This window comes from Microtus pennsylvanicus, chromosome 6 (assembly GCF_037038515.1).
Source record: "Microtus pennsylvanicus isolate mMicPen1 chromosome 6, mMicPen1.hap1, whole genome shotgun sequence".
NCBI classification, from domain to species: Eukaryota; Metazoa; Chordata; class Mammalia; order Rodentia; family Cricetidae; genus Microtus; species Microtus pennsylvanicus.
Window position 1 is genome coordinate 26730947 of NC_134584.1, and position 15307 is coordinate 26746253.

Below are 15307 nucleotides of genomic sequence, written 5' to 3' on the forward strand. Positions count from 1 at the left end.
TATCCTCTCTTCCTTCATCTTTGAGAGGTAATGTCCCTGTGAGACAGGCACCACGGGACTATTCACAGCAGCAAGGCATCAATCACTCCAGAGCGGCCCTGGAGAGCCCGCCTTGGGCCCTCTGTGGAGCCGGAAGTGCCCTGCGTTGCCATGGCTCACTGGAGTTCTTGCTAAACCGGCGTCCGTCCCCATGGCAACGCATTGTCTCCAAGTTCTGAAGCCTAGCTTCTGTGCTTCAGGACAGGGCCCTGGCCAGCAGGCTGACCAGAGGCAGCAGAGGTCCTAACTGCCCAGCCCAGCCGGGTGAGAGATCCGGGAAGGCATTTAGGGGTCAGGGAGCCAAAGGTGCTTACCTTTTAGTGCAGGGAAGATGGGGCCTAGCACTCAGGAGAGTCCATGTTTAGGAAGCAACAGTAGAAAAACTGTGGAGAAATAGCAAGAGATTTGTCCTAGAGGGGGGCCCGAGGGCTGGGTCCTAATCCAGGGCCCTGTATAACTGTACTGGAACCGGGCACCGTGTGAAGTACTGCTTCAGAAGGCAGGTTAATCCTTCTGCCCATCCTGTGTTTGTATAACTGGTATTTGGAGCCTGGGTCAAGGAAAGCTGCCACAGTAATCTTCAGGGAGGGCCTAAGAGGTTGTAAACGTTCAGGAAGTGTGTGTGCACTCAAGAGTTAACAGAAATGCATTTTACAAATTATTATCAACTCCTCTCCCATCCCACGTGGTTCACTTTTGTCAACAGCTAACAGCAGCCTAAGTAGGCACAAAAGTTTTAGACTCTTAACTAGAACTTTCTATTAAATAGTGGTGTGGTTCCTGGAAAAGGGAAGATTTACTAAAACACTTCAGGTTATACGAAAAATTGATTGCTTTTTGGTTCTGCTTTCCCTCAGTGCTGCCAAAGAGTATTTGAGTTGAACAGGTCACCATTGTTCTGATGACCCAGTAAATATAAAAGATGGGCCCTTTAGGAAATACTTTAAAGGAACCTTGGGGACGTAATATAGAGTAGACAACAGGAAAAAGAGATACGACTCTGAAAAACACCTCCAATTTCATCATCTTAGGAGTTTCTCAACATGGGTCTGCGTGGTCTATTTGTAGATTTATATTTAGCAGTTTTCATTTATAAAGTTAGGAATATCCAGCAGAAGGAAAACAGAACAAACGTCTAAGCCCTTTCCCCCCAAACTGACCTCATTTGTGATTCTTGGTAGGAAAATGCAAGCCAACCCTATTCGCATTCCAACCGTTAGCAACGACACCGACTGGGACTTCTGCTTCCACCTGTAAGTACCGACAGGCCTTGCTAGGATTCTCGCTCGCCACGTTACGGGAAGTCTGGGTGAAAAGCTGTACAGGCACTTTCCATAGAGGAGAAAGGTCCACAGCTGGGCCTTATGTTAATAAGATTATGGAATAACCTCCATTGGTGTCTATAACTTCTGAAAGATGGAGGGCAATTGTATTTCCCTAACTTATGAAGATGTTCACGTTTATAAAAATAAGGCGGCATTAGAACAGCTCCAGTAAATCCAGGGAGAAAAGCATAACAAAAATCAGAGTAAGACTTCATGAAAAAAAGAGACAGTGGATACACGAAAGCATTTTTTAATTTATTTTTACTGTCTTAAATTTCAAATGGGGAGGGGCTATGTGGGTTCGGACCACGAGTGGAAGCCAGAAGAGGGTGCTGGGTTCCCTGGTGGTTGCAGGGAGTTAGGTGTAAACAACCCGACCTGAGTGTTGGGAAGAGTCGTAAGTGCTCCTAGCAACTGAGACATCTCTCCAGGCCTACTTTTACATCCTAATAATCAATTCTTATTGAGCAGATTCTGTGTGCCTGTCCTTTCACAACTCTGTAGGGACGAGCTGTCTGGACCATCATTACAGCATTGTCTAGATGGTAATTATAAATCTGAGAGAGAGAGAGAGGTTGAGCAGTTTGCCCAAATTGCACGGCTAATTAGTGGTATTTAATCCAGGTAGTCTACTTTCAACAATTAGCTTTTTCTCTATGTAGCTATCTCTTACTCATGGCACTACTGACTTTTTGAGTTGAATAACTCTCTGTTAGGAAGATTTAGAAGTATACCTTGCTTTTAGCCACTATATGCAAGTAAGACTGTCCCGTCTGTGGCATTGCCAAATGGCCCCAGGGAGCAGAATCTGCCTTAGATGAGAACCACTGCTTTATTCCAGGCCATTGTGGAGAGACACAACGGCTGTCAACCACTTACAGCATTTACATTTTTCTGAGAGCCGTAATAAAAATAAACAAAAGTATGTTTGATTTTAATGCTGTCTTATTTCAGTATACTTAAAATATTATATGTAATTGCTAAATATTTTCTACTGTTTAATATTTTATACAATTTTTTCATAGTGCACCATCAAAATTCAGCCAATTTTCACATTTTTGAGAGTATTTTAATTCTAACTAGCTATATTTCATGCTCATAATAGCCACCCGTGGCTAGTGGTTACCTTATTGAAGATTATATATTATAAGATATCGTGTTAAATGTTATGGAACTATAAAAATGGACTTTTAAAAAATATAGCAATATTTTTTTATTCTATATTCATCTCTGAGACTGATGACTCAACAGTTAAGAACACATTTTATGCATCCAAAGGACTAGAGTTCAATTCCTAGCACCGACATGGCAGCTAATAACTGTCTACCTGTTTCCAGTTCTGGGAGATCCAAACCCTTGTTTGGCCTCCATAGGTACTACATACACAAGATGCACAGACCTAATACAGGCACAACTGTGGAATATCCCTTTACACTGTGTGACTATATATCACTGTGATTGGTTTAATAAAGAAGCTGACTGACCAATAGCTGGACAGGATAAGGTTAGGGGCAAGCCAGACAGAGAACCCTGAGAAAAAGGAGGACAGAATCAGAGTTGTTGCCACATACCAGAGAGGTATGCCACGAGCCTTGGGGCAGCATATGGATTAGTAGAAATGGGTTAATCTAAGTTGTAGGAGCTAGTTAATAATAAGCCGGAGCTATTGGCTAAGCATTTATAATTAATATTAAGACTCTGGTTATTTGAGAATGGCTGGGGGCACAGGAAATCTCTGCCTATACAAAATACCCATGAAATAAAAATAAATAAATCATTTTAAGATGTAGAGTTCACAATACAGCATATTGGAAATAACCATTCTTCAAATATATTACCAATCAGGCTTTATATTTGTTATTTCAAAAGATGGAATGAGTCACAGCCTAAAAAGTTTTCACTCACCTTGCTGATTCCTTTTATTCTGACTTTCCTGAGATATCTCACTTGTGATTATGTGGTGTCTTAGGATTTTATTGCTGTGAATAGACACCAGGACCATACAACTGTTAAAAAGGAAAACATTTCATTGGGGCTGGCTTACAGTTCAGGGGTTTAGTCTATTATGTCAGGTCAGGAAGCATGGTAACACGCAGGCAGGCATAGTACTGGAGCATTTATAATTAATATTCAGTCTCTGGTTAATATTAAGGAGCTGAGAATTCTACATCTGGATCCTCAATCAAGAGAGAGTGCCCACTCCCACAACCACACACTTCCTGCAACAAGGCCATATCTCCTAATAGTGTCACTTCCTTTGGACAAAGCATTCAAACACGAGTCAAGGGAGGGGGGCAATTCCTATTGAAACCACCACATGCAGCCACCTTTTTTTTTTTTTTTACATTCTTTTACTAAATGCTCCAAGCTAGCTCAGGGATTTTTGTTTTCAACTCACCTGGGAAGACTTCAAAGTTTGTCATTCTTTGAGGTTGTTATTGAAGACTGCTGCTTTGATCTCAATATAATCTCTTTCAAGGCTTAATTAAAACATTAGAGCTTATGATTTTTAATATCCATAATTAGCATTCTCTCTCATGACTTCATGGACTTGACGTCTGCACCACATCTGTGAAATAAGAAGCTCAAGCAAAAGTTTTCTATTGAGTGAAAATGTCCTTTAGCTGTTCTGAGTTGATAATCTTTTTTTTACAGGTTTCTCCACTCCTTGGTACTTTTAAACAGTCTAAAGACTCATGTTCTTTTTTTTTTTTAACCCTTCCTTGTTTGCTAACAAATGGCTTAAATTTACTGAGAGCTAGATAGGGCTTGAGAAACAAATGTGATTCAGACCCTACCTCAGTGGAACTTACTTCTAGAAGGCCAGCAAGACTCTCAGGAGGTGGGAGGAAGCAGTGAAGAGAGGCAACTAGAGAAGGGAGGTTAAATCAGACTATAATATGAATTGTATCTTAGTAGAATTTAGGAAAATTTTTGAACCCCCTTTGGAGTGTATCTTTTTAGTTCTTAAGGAATTTCATACAATGTATTGTAATACTGTCCAACCCCCTTCCCCGCCTACCCAATTTGGTCTTCTTCTGTCACTATTGAGTGCAATTTGTGCTAACCACACACTCTTGAGTGTATAGCCACCCACTAGAGTGATACCCTGAAGAGAACTGACTCCCTCTCCCAGAATCCATCAGTTGCCAACAGCAACTCAGCTAAGGTTGAGACTTCAGGCCCACCTCCTCTCTGTATGCTGGGATTCTGTCTGGCTTGATCGTGTGCAGGTCTCGTACATATGATCACAATGACTGTGAGTTCCTAACTGTAATCACTCTGTGGTATCCAGAAGACACCATTTTCCTGCAGTCACCCACTACCTCGAGCTCTTACTGTCTTTCCACTCTCACTTCTGAAATGATGCCTAGGCTTTGGGAGGAGGGGTGTGCTATAGATTAGTTACTTTTCTATTGCTGTGAGCCATGACCAAGACAACTCAGGAAGAAAGAGTTTTATTGGGAGCTTACAGTTTCAGAATCTATGACCATCATTGCAGGAAGCATGGCTGCAAGCAGGTGTTTATGGTGCTGGAGTCATAACTGAGTGTACATCTTGAGACACAACCATGAGGCAGAGAGAGCTAATTGGGAATGGCATGGAATTTTGAAACCTCAAAGCCTACCCCCAGTGACACAGCTTCTCCAACAAGGAGAATCCTTCCCAAACAGTTCTACCAACTGGGGACCAACCTTCAAATATGAGTCGATGGGGGCCATTCTCAATAGTCTGTAATGTTTAGGAGTCTACAGAACTTCACTGGCCAACAACTCCAAAAGAAGTAGCCCATTCATGACCCTGGATTTTTTTTGTTAGCCTCCTGTGTCTAATAAGAACATTGTCACCCTATTATGGGGTACCTCCATTTCAATTCACTTTACTACATGATCCAACTACACTTCTCTTGGGCATATAACCCACAGCACTGTATATCCTGTATCTCATCATATACTGTACTACAGAGTTGTAGTACCAAACTGCTCATCCATGTTCATCACAACTCTTTATTCACAATAGCCAGGGAATGGAAACAACTTTGATGCCCATTGGCTGATGAATGGATAATGGTCATTTACAAAATGGAATGTTACTCAGTTCAGAAATTATGAAATTCTCAGGTAAGTGGATGGAACCAAAAACAGTCATTCTGAGTAAGGTATCCTAGACCCAGAAAGACAAATGTCATATGTTTTCTCTCATCTGTGGATGATAGTTTTGAATGTTCACTTATGTGTGCTTTATTTGGAATACCCAAAGAGGTCAAGAAGTCAGTAAGGGGCCATGAAGTGGGGCTTTCAAGGAAAGAAAGGTGGAACACAGTAGTAATAAGAAAAGCAATGGAACAGGAAGGGTTAAACTGGGGATGGAGATGGAGATGGTAAAGCAAGGTAGAGGAGGAAATATGGGGAAGGACAACAAACATGAAGACCTTTAGGGCAAGGTGGAATACAGAGGAGGATAGCTAGCACAAATAGCTCTTGGAAAGGTCGTAGAGAAACCTTCCACTGGAGAGTCCTCTTGTTATACACATTAGACATATTATACACATATAAAAAGAGTTGGAGTGTCTGGATCACTTCTTCTGAGAGAGATTTCCTGACCTGAGGGAAAGTATAGCATTGAGCAGATGGATAAGAACCCAGTTTATTTCTTGCTCTCCAGCCACACCATATCACCAGCCTTTCTCTTGGTTTATTCAAAGCACGCTCATCTGTGGGAAGGGCTTTCTTCCCGGCCTGAAGAAATGCTCCTCTATCCAAATGACCTGGCATGCCTGCTTGCCTTTGGATATGTTCTTTGGGAGACTACTCTGAGTGGGTATTATATAATTTTTCAAACTTGGTCTAAAAGATAACACTTGACATCTATTTTCCTGTTCTGACTCTCTAAATTCCCTATTTAAAAGAACAACAAATGTATATTTCCCAAGTAGTCAATGTGAAAGGATAGTGTTTCTTCTTCTTTTAAATCATTTTTGCAGCCCATATTGGCCTTGAACTCATAATTCTTCTGCTTGAGCCTCCTGGCATTAAAGGCACGATCTACTACAACTGTTTAAGAAAGGTAAACTTTATTTTAACAAGTTTGCATTGGTTAGAACCCTAAGAACCCTTGTGAATATGAAGATGATCCTCATGGGAGACATTGCTAATTAATTGTCATTGCTCTTAAGATGTCAGAATTCTGTTTATTCCATATCATTTTGACTTATGTTTTCTGGTGATGTTAGGATACGTTTGTGTCTTTTCTCCATGAATACACTTCCAGCTACCTCTTTCTAAATTGCGCTCAGCCTTGAAGTTAGAGATTTATCTATATTGTCTGCTAATGTGTTTTTGGTGTTTGTGGGGAGAATTCTCAACTTGCTTCTTTCTTACCGCAATGGTCTCTAAGACAACAAAAGAGGCACTGGCTTCTTGCTCTGCACTTGACCCAGAATGTGGTTAGCTGCCTTCTCTTAGTGCAGCACCCACGTGACTATCGCAGCTTCCCCTGACTCCTGCGACTTCTGTACAACTGCCACTAAAGCATTCTCTTTGGCTAATTACAAATTATACATTGAGGTTTTTGAGACTTATGAAAGAGGAACTGTGAAGTTAGCCTACCCTCAAAATGTTATTTCGTGTCCCCTATTTCATTGTATCCATTCCTTTTCCTGGTTTGGATCTAAATTTGAGGACTTTAAAGGTCTTCCAACTCAATACTCTCATTTTGTAGGAAGAAATCAAGCCATGGGGCCAATTGCAGTAATAATAGCAGACATTAAGGAAGTGCTTGCAAAATGTTGCTCACTGTACACAGTGATTCAGGAGTGTCAGCTCCTTTAGTCCTTCTAACTGCATTAGGCAGGCATTCACATCAACCCACATTTACAGAGAAATCATTTGAAGAGCACTTACTCAGAGTTACACAGTTTACAAACAGAATAACTGTGACTCTAATGCAAGGTGACAAGCTTGCCAGATGTTTTACTTTGAGCTACGGCATTGCTGCATAGATGCTGGATTCTGAGAGTAGTGTGAGTTTACTGTATATCTTTATTTAAAATTGAACTGAGACAGTGTGGTGGTTTGAATAGGAATGGCTCCCCATAGACTCATGCATTTGACTGTGTGGCACATTGGAAGTGGTGCTGTTAGAAGGTTGTGGCCTTGTTGGAGTAGGTATGGCCTTGTTGGAGGAAATGTGTTATTGCAGAGGTGGACTTTGAAGTCTTATATAATCAAGCTAGGCCTAGTGTAGGGATCTATTCTGCTGCCTCTGGACCAAATTGTAGAACTCTCAGCTCCTTCTCCAGGACCGTAGCTGCCTGCATGCTGCCATAACAATATTAAACTAAACCTCTGAAATTCTAAGCCAACCCCAACTAAACACTTTCTTTTATAAGAGCTTCCGTGGTTATGGTGTCTATTCACAACAATAGAAACCTTAACTAAGAAGAAAGCAAGTTAATATCCTCCAGCTGCAGATATTTTAGCCTTCTGTTGGGTCTTTTTGAGAATTCTGATCCATGCCCACCTTATGCCCACAGGTCACAGCAAACCAGGAACCCCGCACAGTGTGCAGATGAGTTGTTTGCTGCTTGTCAGTGTAATCAGACTGAAGAAGACACCAAGGTCCAGAAAGAAGGTGTGACTGCTGATTGTATGTCTTTTCCCAAACAGAAGCTGGCTCAGTGCCAGAGGAAATATGACCAGCTCATTAAGGAAAAAATGGTAAAACAAACAAAATATTTACTGGGTTTGGGTTGTCATTGAAAAGTGTGCACATAACATGAGATTGCCTGCCTTTACTATGGAATAAAGCACACGAGGAAACCGTTGTTGGAACTTGAAAAAAACAGAGCAGAACAGGATCGGGGAGCCAGTCTACCCTTCAGTTCTCTGCCCATTTCATTTTGTCCCTCACAGAGGGCTCGTACTTTTAACTTTTAACCAAAACTTTAACTAAAACATTGGGTGTTTGTCATACCCAATTGCTGTTTGTTTAGCCTTATCTTAACAAGTCTCTTATGCCTTATATCAAGGTTTCGAGATAATCCTTGGGTAAGAAGAGGGTCAGGATGGTAGAGCAAAAGGCCAAGAACAGCAGTAGTCAAACAGATAATTGATGTAGGTAGGATGTCATGATCACAGTAGAATCAGACATATTGTAAGAAGCTGCTAGTTTGTTTAATGGCTGCTCAGACCCGAAATAATCACACAGAAACTATGTTATTTAAATCACTGCTTGGCCCATTAGCTCTAACTTCTTATTGGCTAGCCTTTATATCTTAATTTAACCCATTTTCATTAATCTGTATATCACCATGTGGTTGTACTTACCATTAAGGTTAGGCGTCTGTCTCCCGTGGGGCTACATAGCTTCTCTCTCACTCGGCCTTTCTTTCTCCCAGCAGTCAGTTTAGTTTTCTCTACCTACCTAAGTTCTGCCCTATCAACAGGCCAAGGCAGTTTCTTTATTCAACAATGGTATTCACAGCATACAAAGGGGAATCCCACATCACAGACATAAACCAAAGAACACAAAACAGAATGTAGCAGAGGTTTGCATCCAAATGAAGGTGAACATATTTATATGGTTAAGTTAAGGACTTGGGAATTCTGATCTCTGAACTGGTATATAAACAAAAGGATTCAAAATCTAGGATCTTGAGATAGCAACACATTCACTTTCTTTATTAGGACACGGCCACCAGCCTGCTCCCAGATTGTGGTTTATCAACAGAAAAGTTCATACACTGACTTCTGGCCATATGTGGCCAAGAGAAAATGATTCTAAAGTACATGTGAGGAAAGTGGGAAGAGGGCTCAGGGAAGACTGAGAAGGACCCTAGAGGCAAACACTGCTGTTACCTCTCTAATGGGTATCTGTACATCTGCCTCCACAAACTGTCTTGAGAACTTCGGTGGACAACCATCACAACCTGGATTCCTCAGTTCACACATGCATTCCAGAAATCTCATTTCTATAAGCAAAGTAGGGTCTTCCACACAGTGCAAGTGTGCTTCTCTGCTTCTGCTGCTACAATAAACAGCATGACCAAGAGCAACTTGGAGATCCAAGGGTTTATTTAGCTTATGGTTGCTGGTAACAGTCCATCACTGAGGGAAGCCATGGCAGGACTCATGCAGGGTCAACAGGCAGGAACCATGGAAAAAAGATGCTCTCTAGCTTGCTCTTTCTGGTCCATGCCCAGCTAGCTTTCTTATGTAGCCCAGATCCACCTGCTTAGGGATTTTCTGCCCATAGAAAAGGGCTGGGGCCCTCCTACACCAATTAGCAGTCAAGATAACAATTCGTAGACAAGAAGCCAATCTGATCTGAGTAGTTCCTCAGATGAGAGTCACTCTTCTCGGTCGACTCTAGGCTGCTGTCAAGTAGACTGCAGACTAACCAGCATAACCAGTAGAGGTTTCATGGTTTGAAACTCTTTGTCCAGTTTAGATAATGAAAATATTTATATCTTAGGAGTTAAATGTCACTCAGTCTAATAATCACAGCCTTAAAGGACAGGATACTACTGTAAGCAACAGTGATGGGGTAGTCTCTAAAGCCCATACTGCTTCCCTAGGACAAGGAGTATAAGAGTGATACAAACTATTAATGGTTAGCCAGCCCAACCCAGGGCTCTGGACTCTTCCTGCTGGCAGTTTTCCTGGTACTTGCTTTTATATTCATAATAGAGCTTAATGTTTGTTATGATTATCCCTTGATGAACTCTCCAAAATGCTGACTGGATATTTTTAAAGTGTGGGGAGATGTCCCTTGCTTGTGGCTTGCATCAGAAGAAGCAGAAGTACCTGGTTGATGTAGGAAATGCAGGAGTCGGGAGGAGGCAGTCTGTGGGTCCATATGAAGGGTTACTGTATTTTAAGAAGGATATAACTAGATGAGTCTTAACAAATTTGGATCACATGAACATGAACTAGTTGTCTTCTTGCAATAACTCTTTAAGGTAGGTGGTACAGGTTTCCAAATTTCAGGAAAGGGAGCTGGGATTTGGTTGACCTTCCCCAAAGCAAGGTAGCCAGCACACATCACAGATTGGCTAGAACTTTAGCTCTTGATTCCTTAAAGGGCTATTTTGACTTCACCTAAAAATTAATGTCTGGAGTTGATGACCACTGTAGCCACTGAATGACTATGTAAAGTCACTGAAATGCATGACAACACAAATGTGTGGTTTGTGGTCTTCTAGAGCTCTCTCCTGAGCTCCCTCACTTATCTTATTGTTCTAAGAGATGGTCCATTCATTGGGTGCTGTAAATATACCTTCTCTGTGTACAGTCCTATAACAGTGAACGAGAGGGAAAAAATCCCCTCTCTTTCTGGTTTTTTTTAATACAGGGTCTCACTGTATAGCTCTGGATATCCTGGATCTTACTGTGTAGACCAGGCTGGTCCCTAACTCACAGAGATCTACACACCTCTGGCACCTGAGTGCTGAGATTAAAGGTATGAGCCATCACACCTAGCAGGAATAAACTTCTTAAGGAAGTTAGAGTCTATTTGGGGAGGCAGATAGTAAACCAACAACAATATCAGATGGGAGTACCATGGATTAAAAATAAAGCAGGTAGGGAACAGGTTATTTTAGGACAGTAGCCAAGAACAGCCTAAAACACAATAAAACACAATAAAAGTGAAGTAAGAGACCCAAGTACTCCCAAGGGCATCTCAGGCAGGGGAGCCCATCGTGGGAGCTCGTTTGCCCTGTCTGGGGGCAGCTGGGCAGTATGCTTGCAGCAGTGAGAGAAAGGCGAGAATGGGAAGGGGTAGGAAATTAAGGAAGTGATCAGTGTACGGTCATACTGAGCGTGTGGAGGCTAATGGTAAAGACTTTGGATGTCCTTAAAAATAGAAAGGGATGATTTATATATACAGGACAGTAACATAAGCTAATTATACTCTTAAAAGATTATGTTGCCACACAAAATGTTTAAGAGCATTTAAGCTTATAATAATTACAGTAACATACTTGCTTGCCTTTGGAGGAAGCCAATGAACAAGCTTGTTGTTCTGAAAGTGGGTAGGCAAAGAGAAAGAATGATCATGTAGCCTGCCTTTTCATTACAAACTGTTCCACTGGGCAGCCAAAAAAAGTAGGTGGGTGAAATGTCTGTTTATCATTCTTGACAACTGTGTGTCTGTGCACCTGTGCCTGCGTCAGAGCACATGTAGTGATGAGAGGAGAGCATTGTGGAGCTAATTCTTTCCAGCTTTCCATGGGATCGGGGATTGAGCCTTAGATCATCAGACTTGCAGTTTTAGGCAGCAAGTGCTTTAGTCTACTCAGCCATCTCACCAGCCCTAAGGAATTTTAATTCAGAGAAGTATTCCAGCTAACATATGAGGGAGCAATGGTGGAAAATGTGTGCTAATATCAGGAAACAAGACAAGCAAATATTAACTTCTGACAGAAGAGCGTGCTATACTTACAAAGTAGTTGTGCCTACAAGTTTTTGTTTGGTTCGTCGTTTTGTTTTGCTTGCTTGTTTTCTTTGTTTTTAAAGATAACCTGGGCATGGTTTCACTCAATACTCATGAGGCAGAGACAAGAGGATCATAAATTTAAGACCAGCCTGAGCTACATAGCAAAACACCAAACAATAAAACATGCCTTTAATCCCAGCACTCGGGAGGCAGAGGCAGGCAGATCTCTGTAAGTTTGAGGCCAGCCTGGTCTACATAGTGAGTTCCAGGACAGCCTCCAAAGTTACACAGAGGAACCTTGTCTCAAAAAAACAAAACAAAACAAACAAACAAACAAAATCCCTTCAAAATATTGGGTTTATTGCTCTATTTGATATTAAGAAATCACTGCTAATGTTTTGGTGATAATGATTTTGTGGTTGTTTCTCATCTACCCACGAGATTACTAATGGATGAAATAATCTAGATTTTCTTCAGTGTTACAGAAGAAGGTGTGGGGCGGATAGGCTTGGGTAGGAGTGGCAATGGCAGGAAACAGGAAACTAAGGATGCTGTTTAACCCACTCTCTCTATTTGTGATGAAAGCTTTCCCTGACGAGTGCTAAAGGAAGCTCTTGGCTGACAGATAGAAGAGAGAGTGTGGCGGACAAGAGAAGCAGCAGTCAGGAGGGTTCCTGTGCAGCCACATAAAGCTGGGAGTGGCTGAGACACGACAAACTCAAAGCGGAAATGAGAAAAGCTTGGTTTTAGGGTATATGTGTAAGGGGAAGCCAACCAGACTCAGTGATGAAACAGAATGGCAAAACGATTCCTTCCCTAAACTGACTTTTTTCCCCTCTCTGCAGAATATCAAAGCAAACAAGGAGCTGATTCGGTGTTTCATCCTTTCTCGGATTATTTTTGGGAAAGAACACTGGAAGTGTGCTCAGGCTTTAGCCAACCTGGCTTATGGTTACCTGACTCTGAGAGGTACTTGCTTTCCCCAGCCAGGTCTTGCTGGGCCAGCCTGTGAGGGCAAACTGAGCCCTCCCTTGGGGCTTGGATGACTGGGAGGGCCCCTACTTAATTCCATGCCACATCTCATCAAGGGAAAGGGGGAACTCCATGGACACAGGAGACAGTGTACCTTAGTGATAAAGATGATGACAGTGACAACAGTTATTGACTGTTCACTGTGTGCCAAGGTAGCAGTCTTTAGCACTCACAAATCCTTCGAAGGACTGCAGGTGTTAGTTTGTGGCTAAGACGCTAAGGCACAGTGAGAAAGAGCAGGGCAATGGGGAGCTGACTCCCAGGTGAAAACACTCAGCTCATGCAGAAAGCTAACCCAAGAGTTTTCTGGTACAGGAGTACAAGCGTGAATGCATTTGCTAACACTGGAACCCAAGTAAAAGCTCTGAGTCCAGAACTTTTCAGTGAGGGCTCAATAAATATCTTCAACAGATTGAGGCATTTCTGGAACATGGTGAGTGGGAACTATGTCTTTTCCAATGGAAAACTCCTTATTCAATACATTGCAGGCTCTCTTCAGACACAAATGGTGAGAGTCTTTGCTGAAAGACACATGAAACTTTCCTCCTGGTGGTGCTTGTGGTCAGGTTTATCCAGCAACAGAAAGCAAACTAGAATTGTCAGCAACTAAAAAGTAGATCTGCAGCTGGGAAAACACAAGTTTGGGGGCGATTGGTACAGAGTACCAAGTTCAAGCCATGGGGTTCAGGACCATGTTCAGAGCCGTTCCAGAAAAGCCTTTGCTCCTTTTATTGTTGCAACCCAATAAGGTCTTGCACATTTAGAACATATGAGGGCTGTGGGCGCCATCGGCCAGTCCTTTCTGATTACCCTGGTTGAAAACTGAGTTGGATTCACGCAGAGAAACCATGCTCCAAGGACAAAGGCAAAGCAGAATAGTTTAGGAACAAGCCAGTGATGTGAAGTGAGGATTCAGGGCTCAAGAGACCTACTTGGCAGGAATGACCATGGTTGCCAGCCCTAGATGCCTGCAGAGAGGGCCGAAAGTGAGCGCTGCTTCTAGTTTTCTGTAGAGTGGAAGGGAACAGGGTGGTGTCTGACCCTTTTCTTTTCCCATGGGGAAAAGGAAAGATGTGAGTCAGGGTCGATGATGAGGCAGTAATCCAACAGGCAGTGTTCTCAAGTCTGCCTTCTACCTCTGTTAAAAGGACAAATAGCTTGGATAAGTTCTCGGGAATACCTTTTTTTTTTTTTTTTAAGAAAACAAGAGGAACACCCCCCCCCCAGTTCTGTCTAGCTGGGGCTTGACATTCCCTGCATTTCCCTAGTGCGGAGCCTCACTGCACTTAGAATTGGGGTGTGTGTCTGTGAGTGTGTGTGTGTGTGTGTGTGTGTGTGTGTGTGTGTGTGTGAGTGTGTGTGACCAATTAGTATGACCAGCTTCATCTTGGATTGGACAAAAAGGAACCTCAGATGGAAGTAATTACATTCCTAACCCCTTATATTTATAGAATGTATTTTCCAGAAAGCTGAAAGCTAGCCCCGTATGTCTCCATGTGCTTGGTAAGGGGCAACTTTCATAATGAGCATCATTTGCTACTCGGATGGCAGATGGAGAAGCTTGCAAGTTGAAAAGGTCACATGTATTTGCAACAACATTTCAGAGGGGCTGCTCAGCTCCCATTCTTCTCAGTTAGGGATTTCTAAACTGAGGTCCACATCTGTGGAGTTCAAAATAGCACTTCCTGGGTCTGTTTGTCTAGAGAGTCCATCTTACTAGGCCTAGGTTAGAAATGGGGGTCTGTGCTATCTAAACACCCCTAATACTGTGATTCACTAGATTAAGAACCATACCTGACAACCACACTATCTGCCTTCTGCTCTTTGAGAATTACCCTTTACTGGGACATGCCTTATGTATTGTCTTTTTTTTTTTTCTTGACATTTCCTAACTTTGACACCTCTGTAACCTTCCTCAGGCCTTCCATCTCAGGCCAAGAAACACGCTGAGTCGGCCAGGGGCACGCTACTGACCTGGAAGCGAAACATAACCCCAGACAAGGAGAAAAAGGAAATCCTGGGAGCTCTGGTCATGCTCTACTATACTCTGGGGATCGCCTGGCTCCTGCAAAACCGATATCCTTTCTTTCCCAGGTGGATCTGGAGATGAAGGTTATAGGCCACGTGCCAAATGGGAGGGCGGAAGATGGAACTGGCTCCTGTTAAACTGGGAGCAGCTAGGTCCTCCACAAGGTCCACCTAAAAAGGTACGCATCCAGGAGTGCCTAGTGAAGAAAAAACACTTACTTTATAGCCAGGGAGGAGATGAGAAAGAAGGAGGAAGGTTCTGGAAACCCACCATGTCCATCAAGGGCATCTGCCCTGACTGGATTACACTTCATCAGGGTTCCCCCGTCTTCCAGTAGGATCATGCTAGTACACAAACTCTTGATACACAGACTTTTCCGGACACCGGAAAGCAAAGTGATATCAAATGTCTGTCCTCAAAACACGTGTGGTTTTGATCTTTG

General features: G+C 42.5%; 1 protein-coding gene across 1 annotated transcript in view; it reads left to right on the forward strand.

The window, feature by feature from the left end:
- Positions 1 to 1224: 1224 nt before the first annotated feature.
- Positions 1225 to 15307, forward strand: part of Ttc23l (tetratricopeptide repeat domain 23 like) — a 51536-nt gene continuing 37453 nt past the window's right edge. Inside the window, exons 1-4 of the mRNA XM_075977804.1 lie at positions 1225 to 1292; positions 7900 to 8083; positions 12650 to 12773; positions 14756 to 14912. Of these exons, the coding sequence (XP_075833919.1) occupies positions 1225 to 1292; positions 7900 to 8083; positions 12650 to 12773; positions 14756 to 14912 (533 nt within the window). The remainder of the gene's footprint in view (positions 1293 to 7899; positions 8084 to 12649; positions 12774 to 14755; positions 14913 to 15307) is intronic.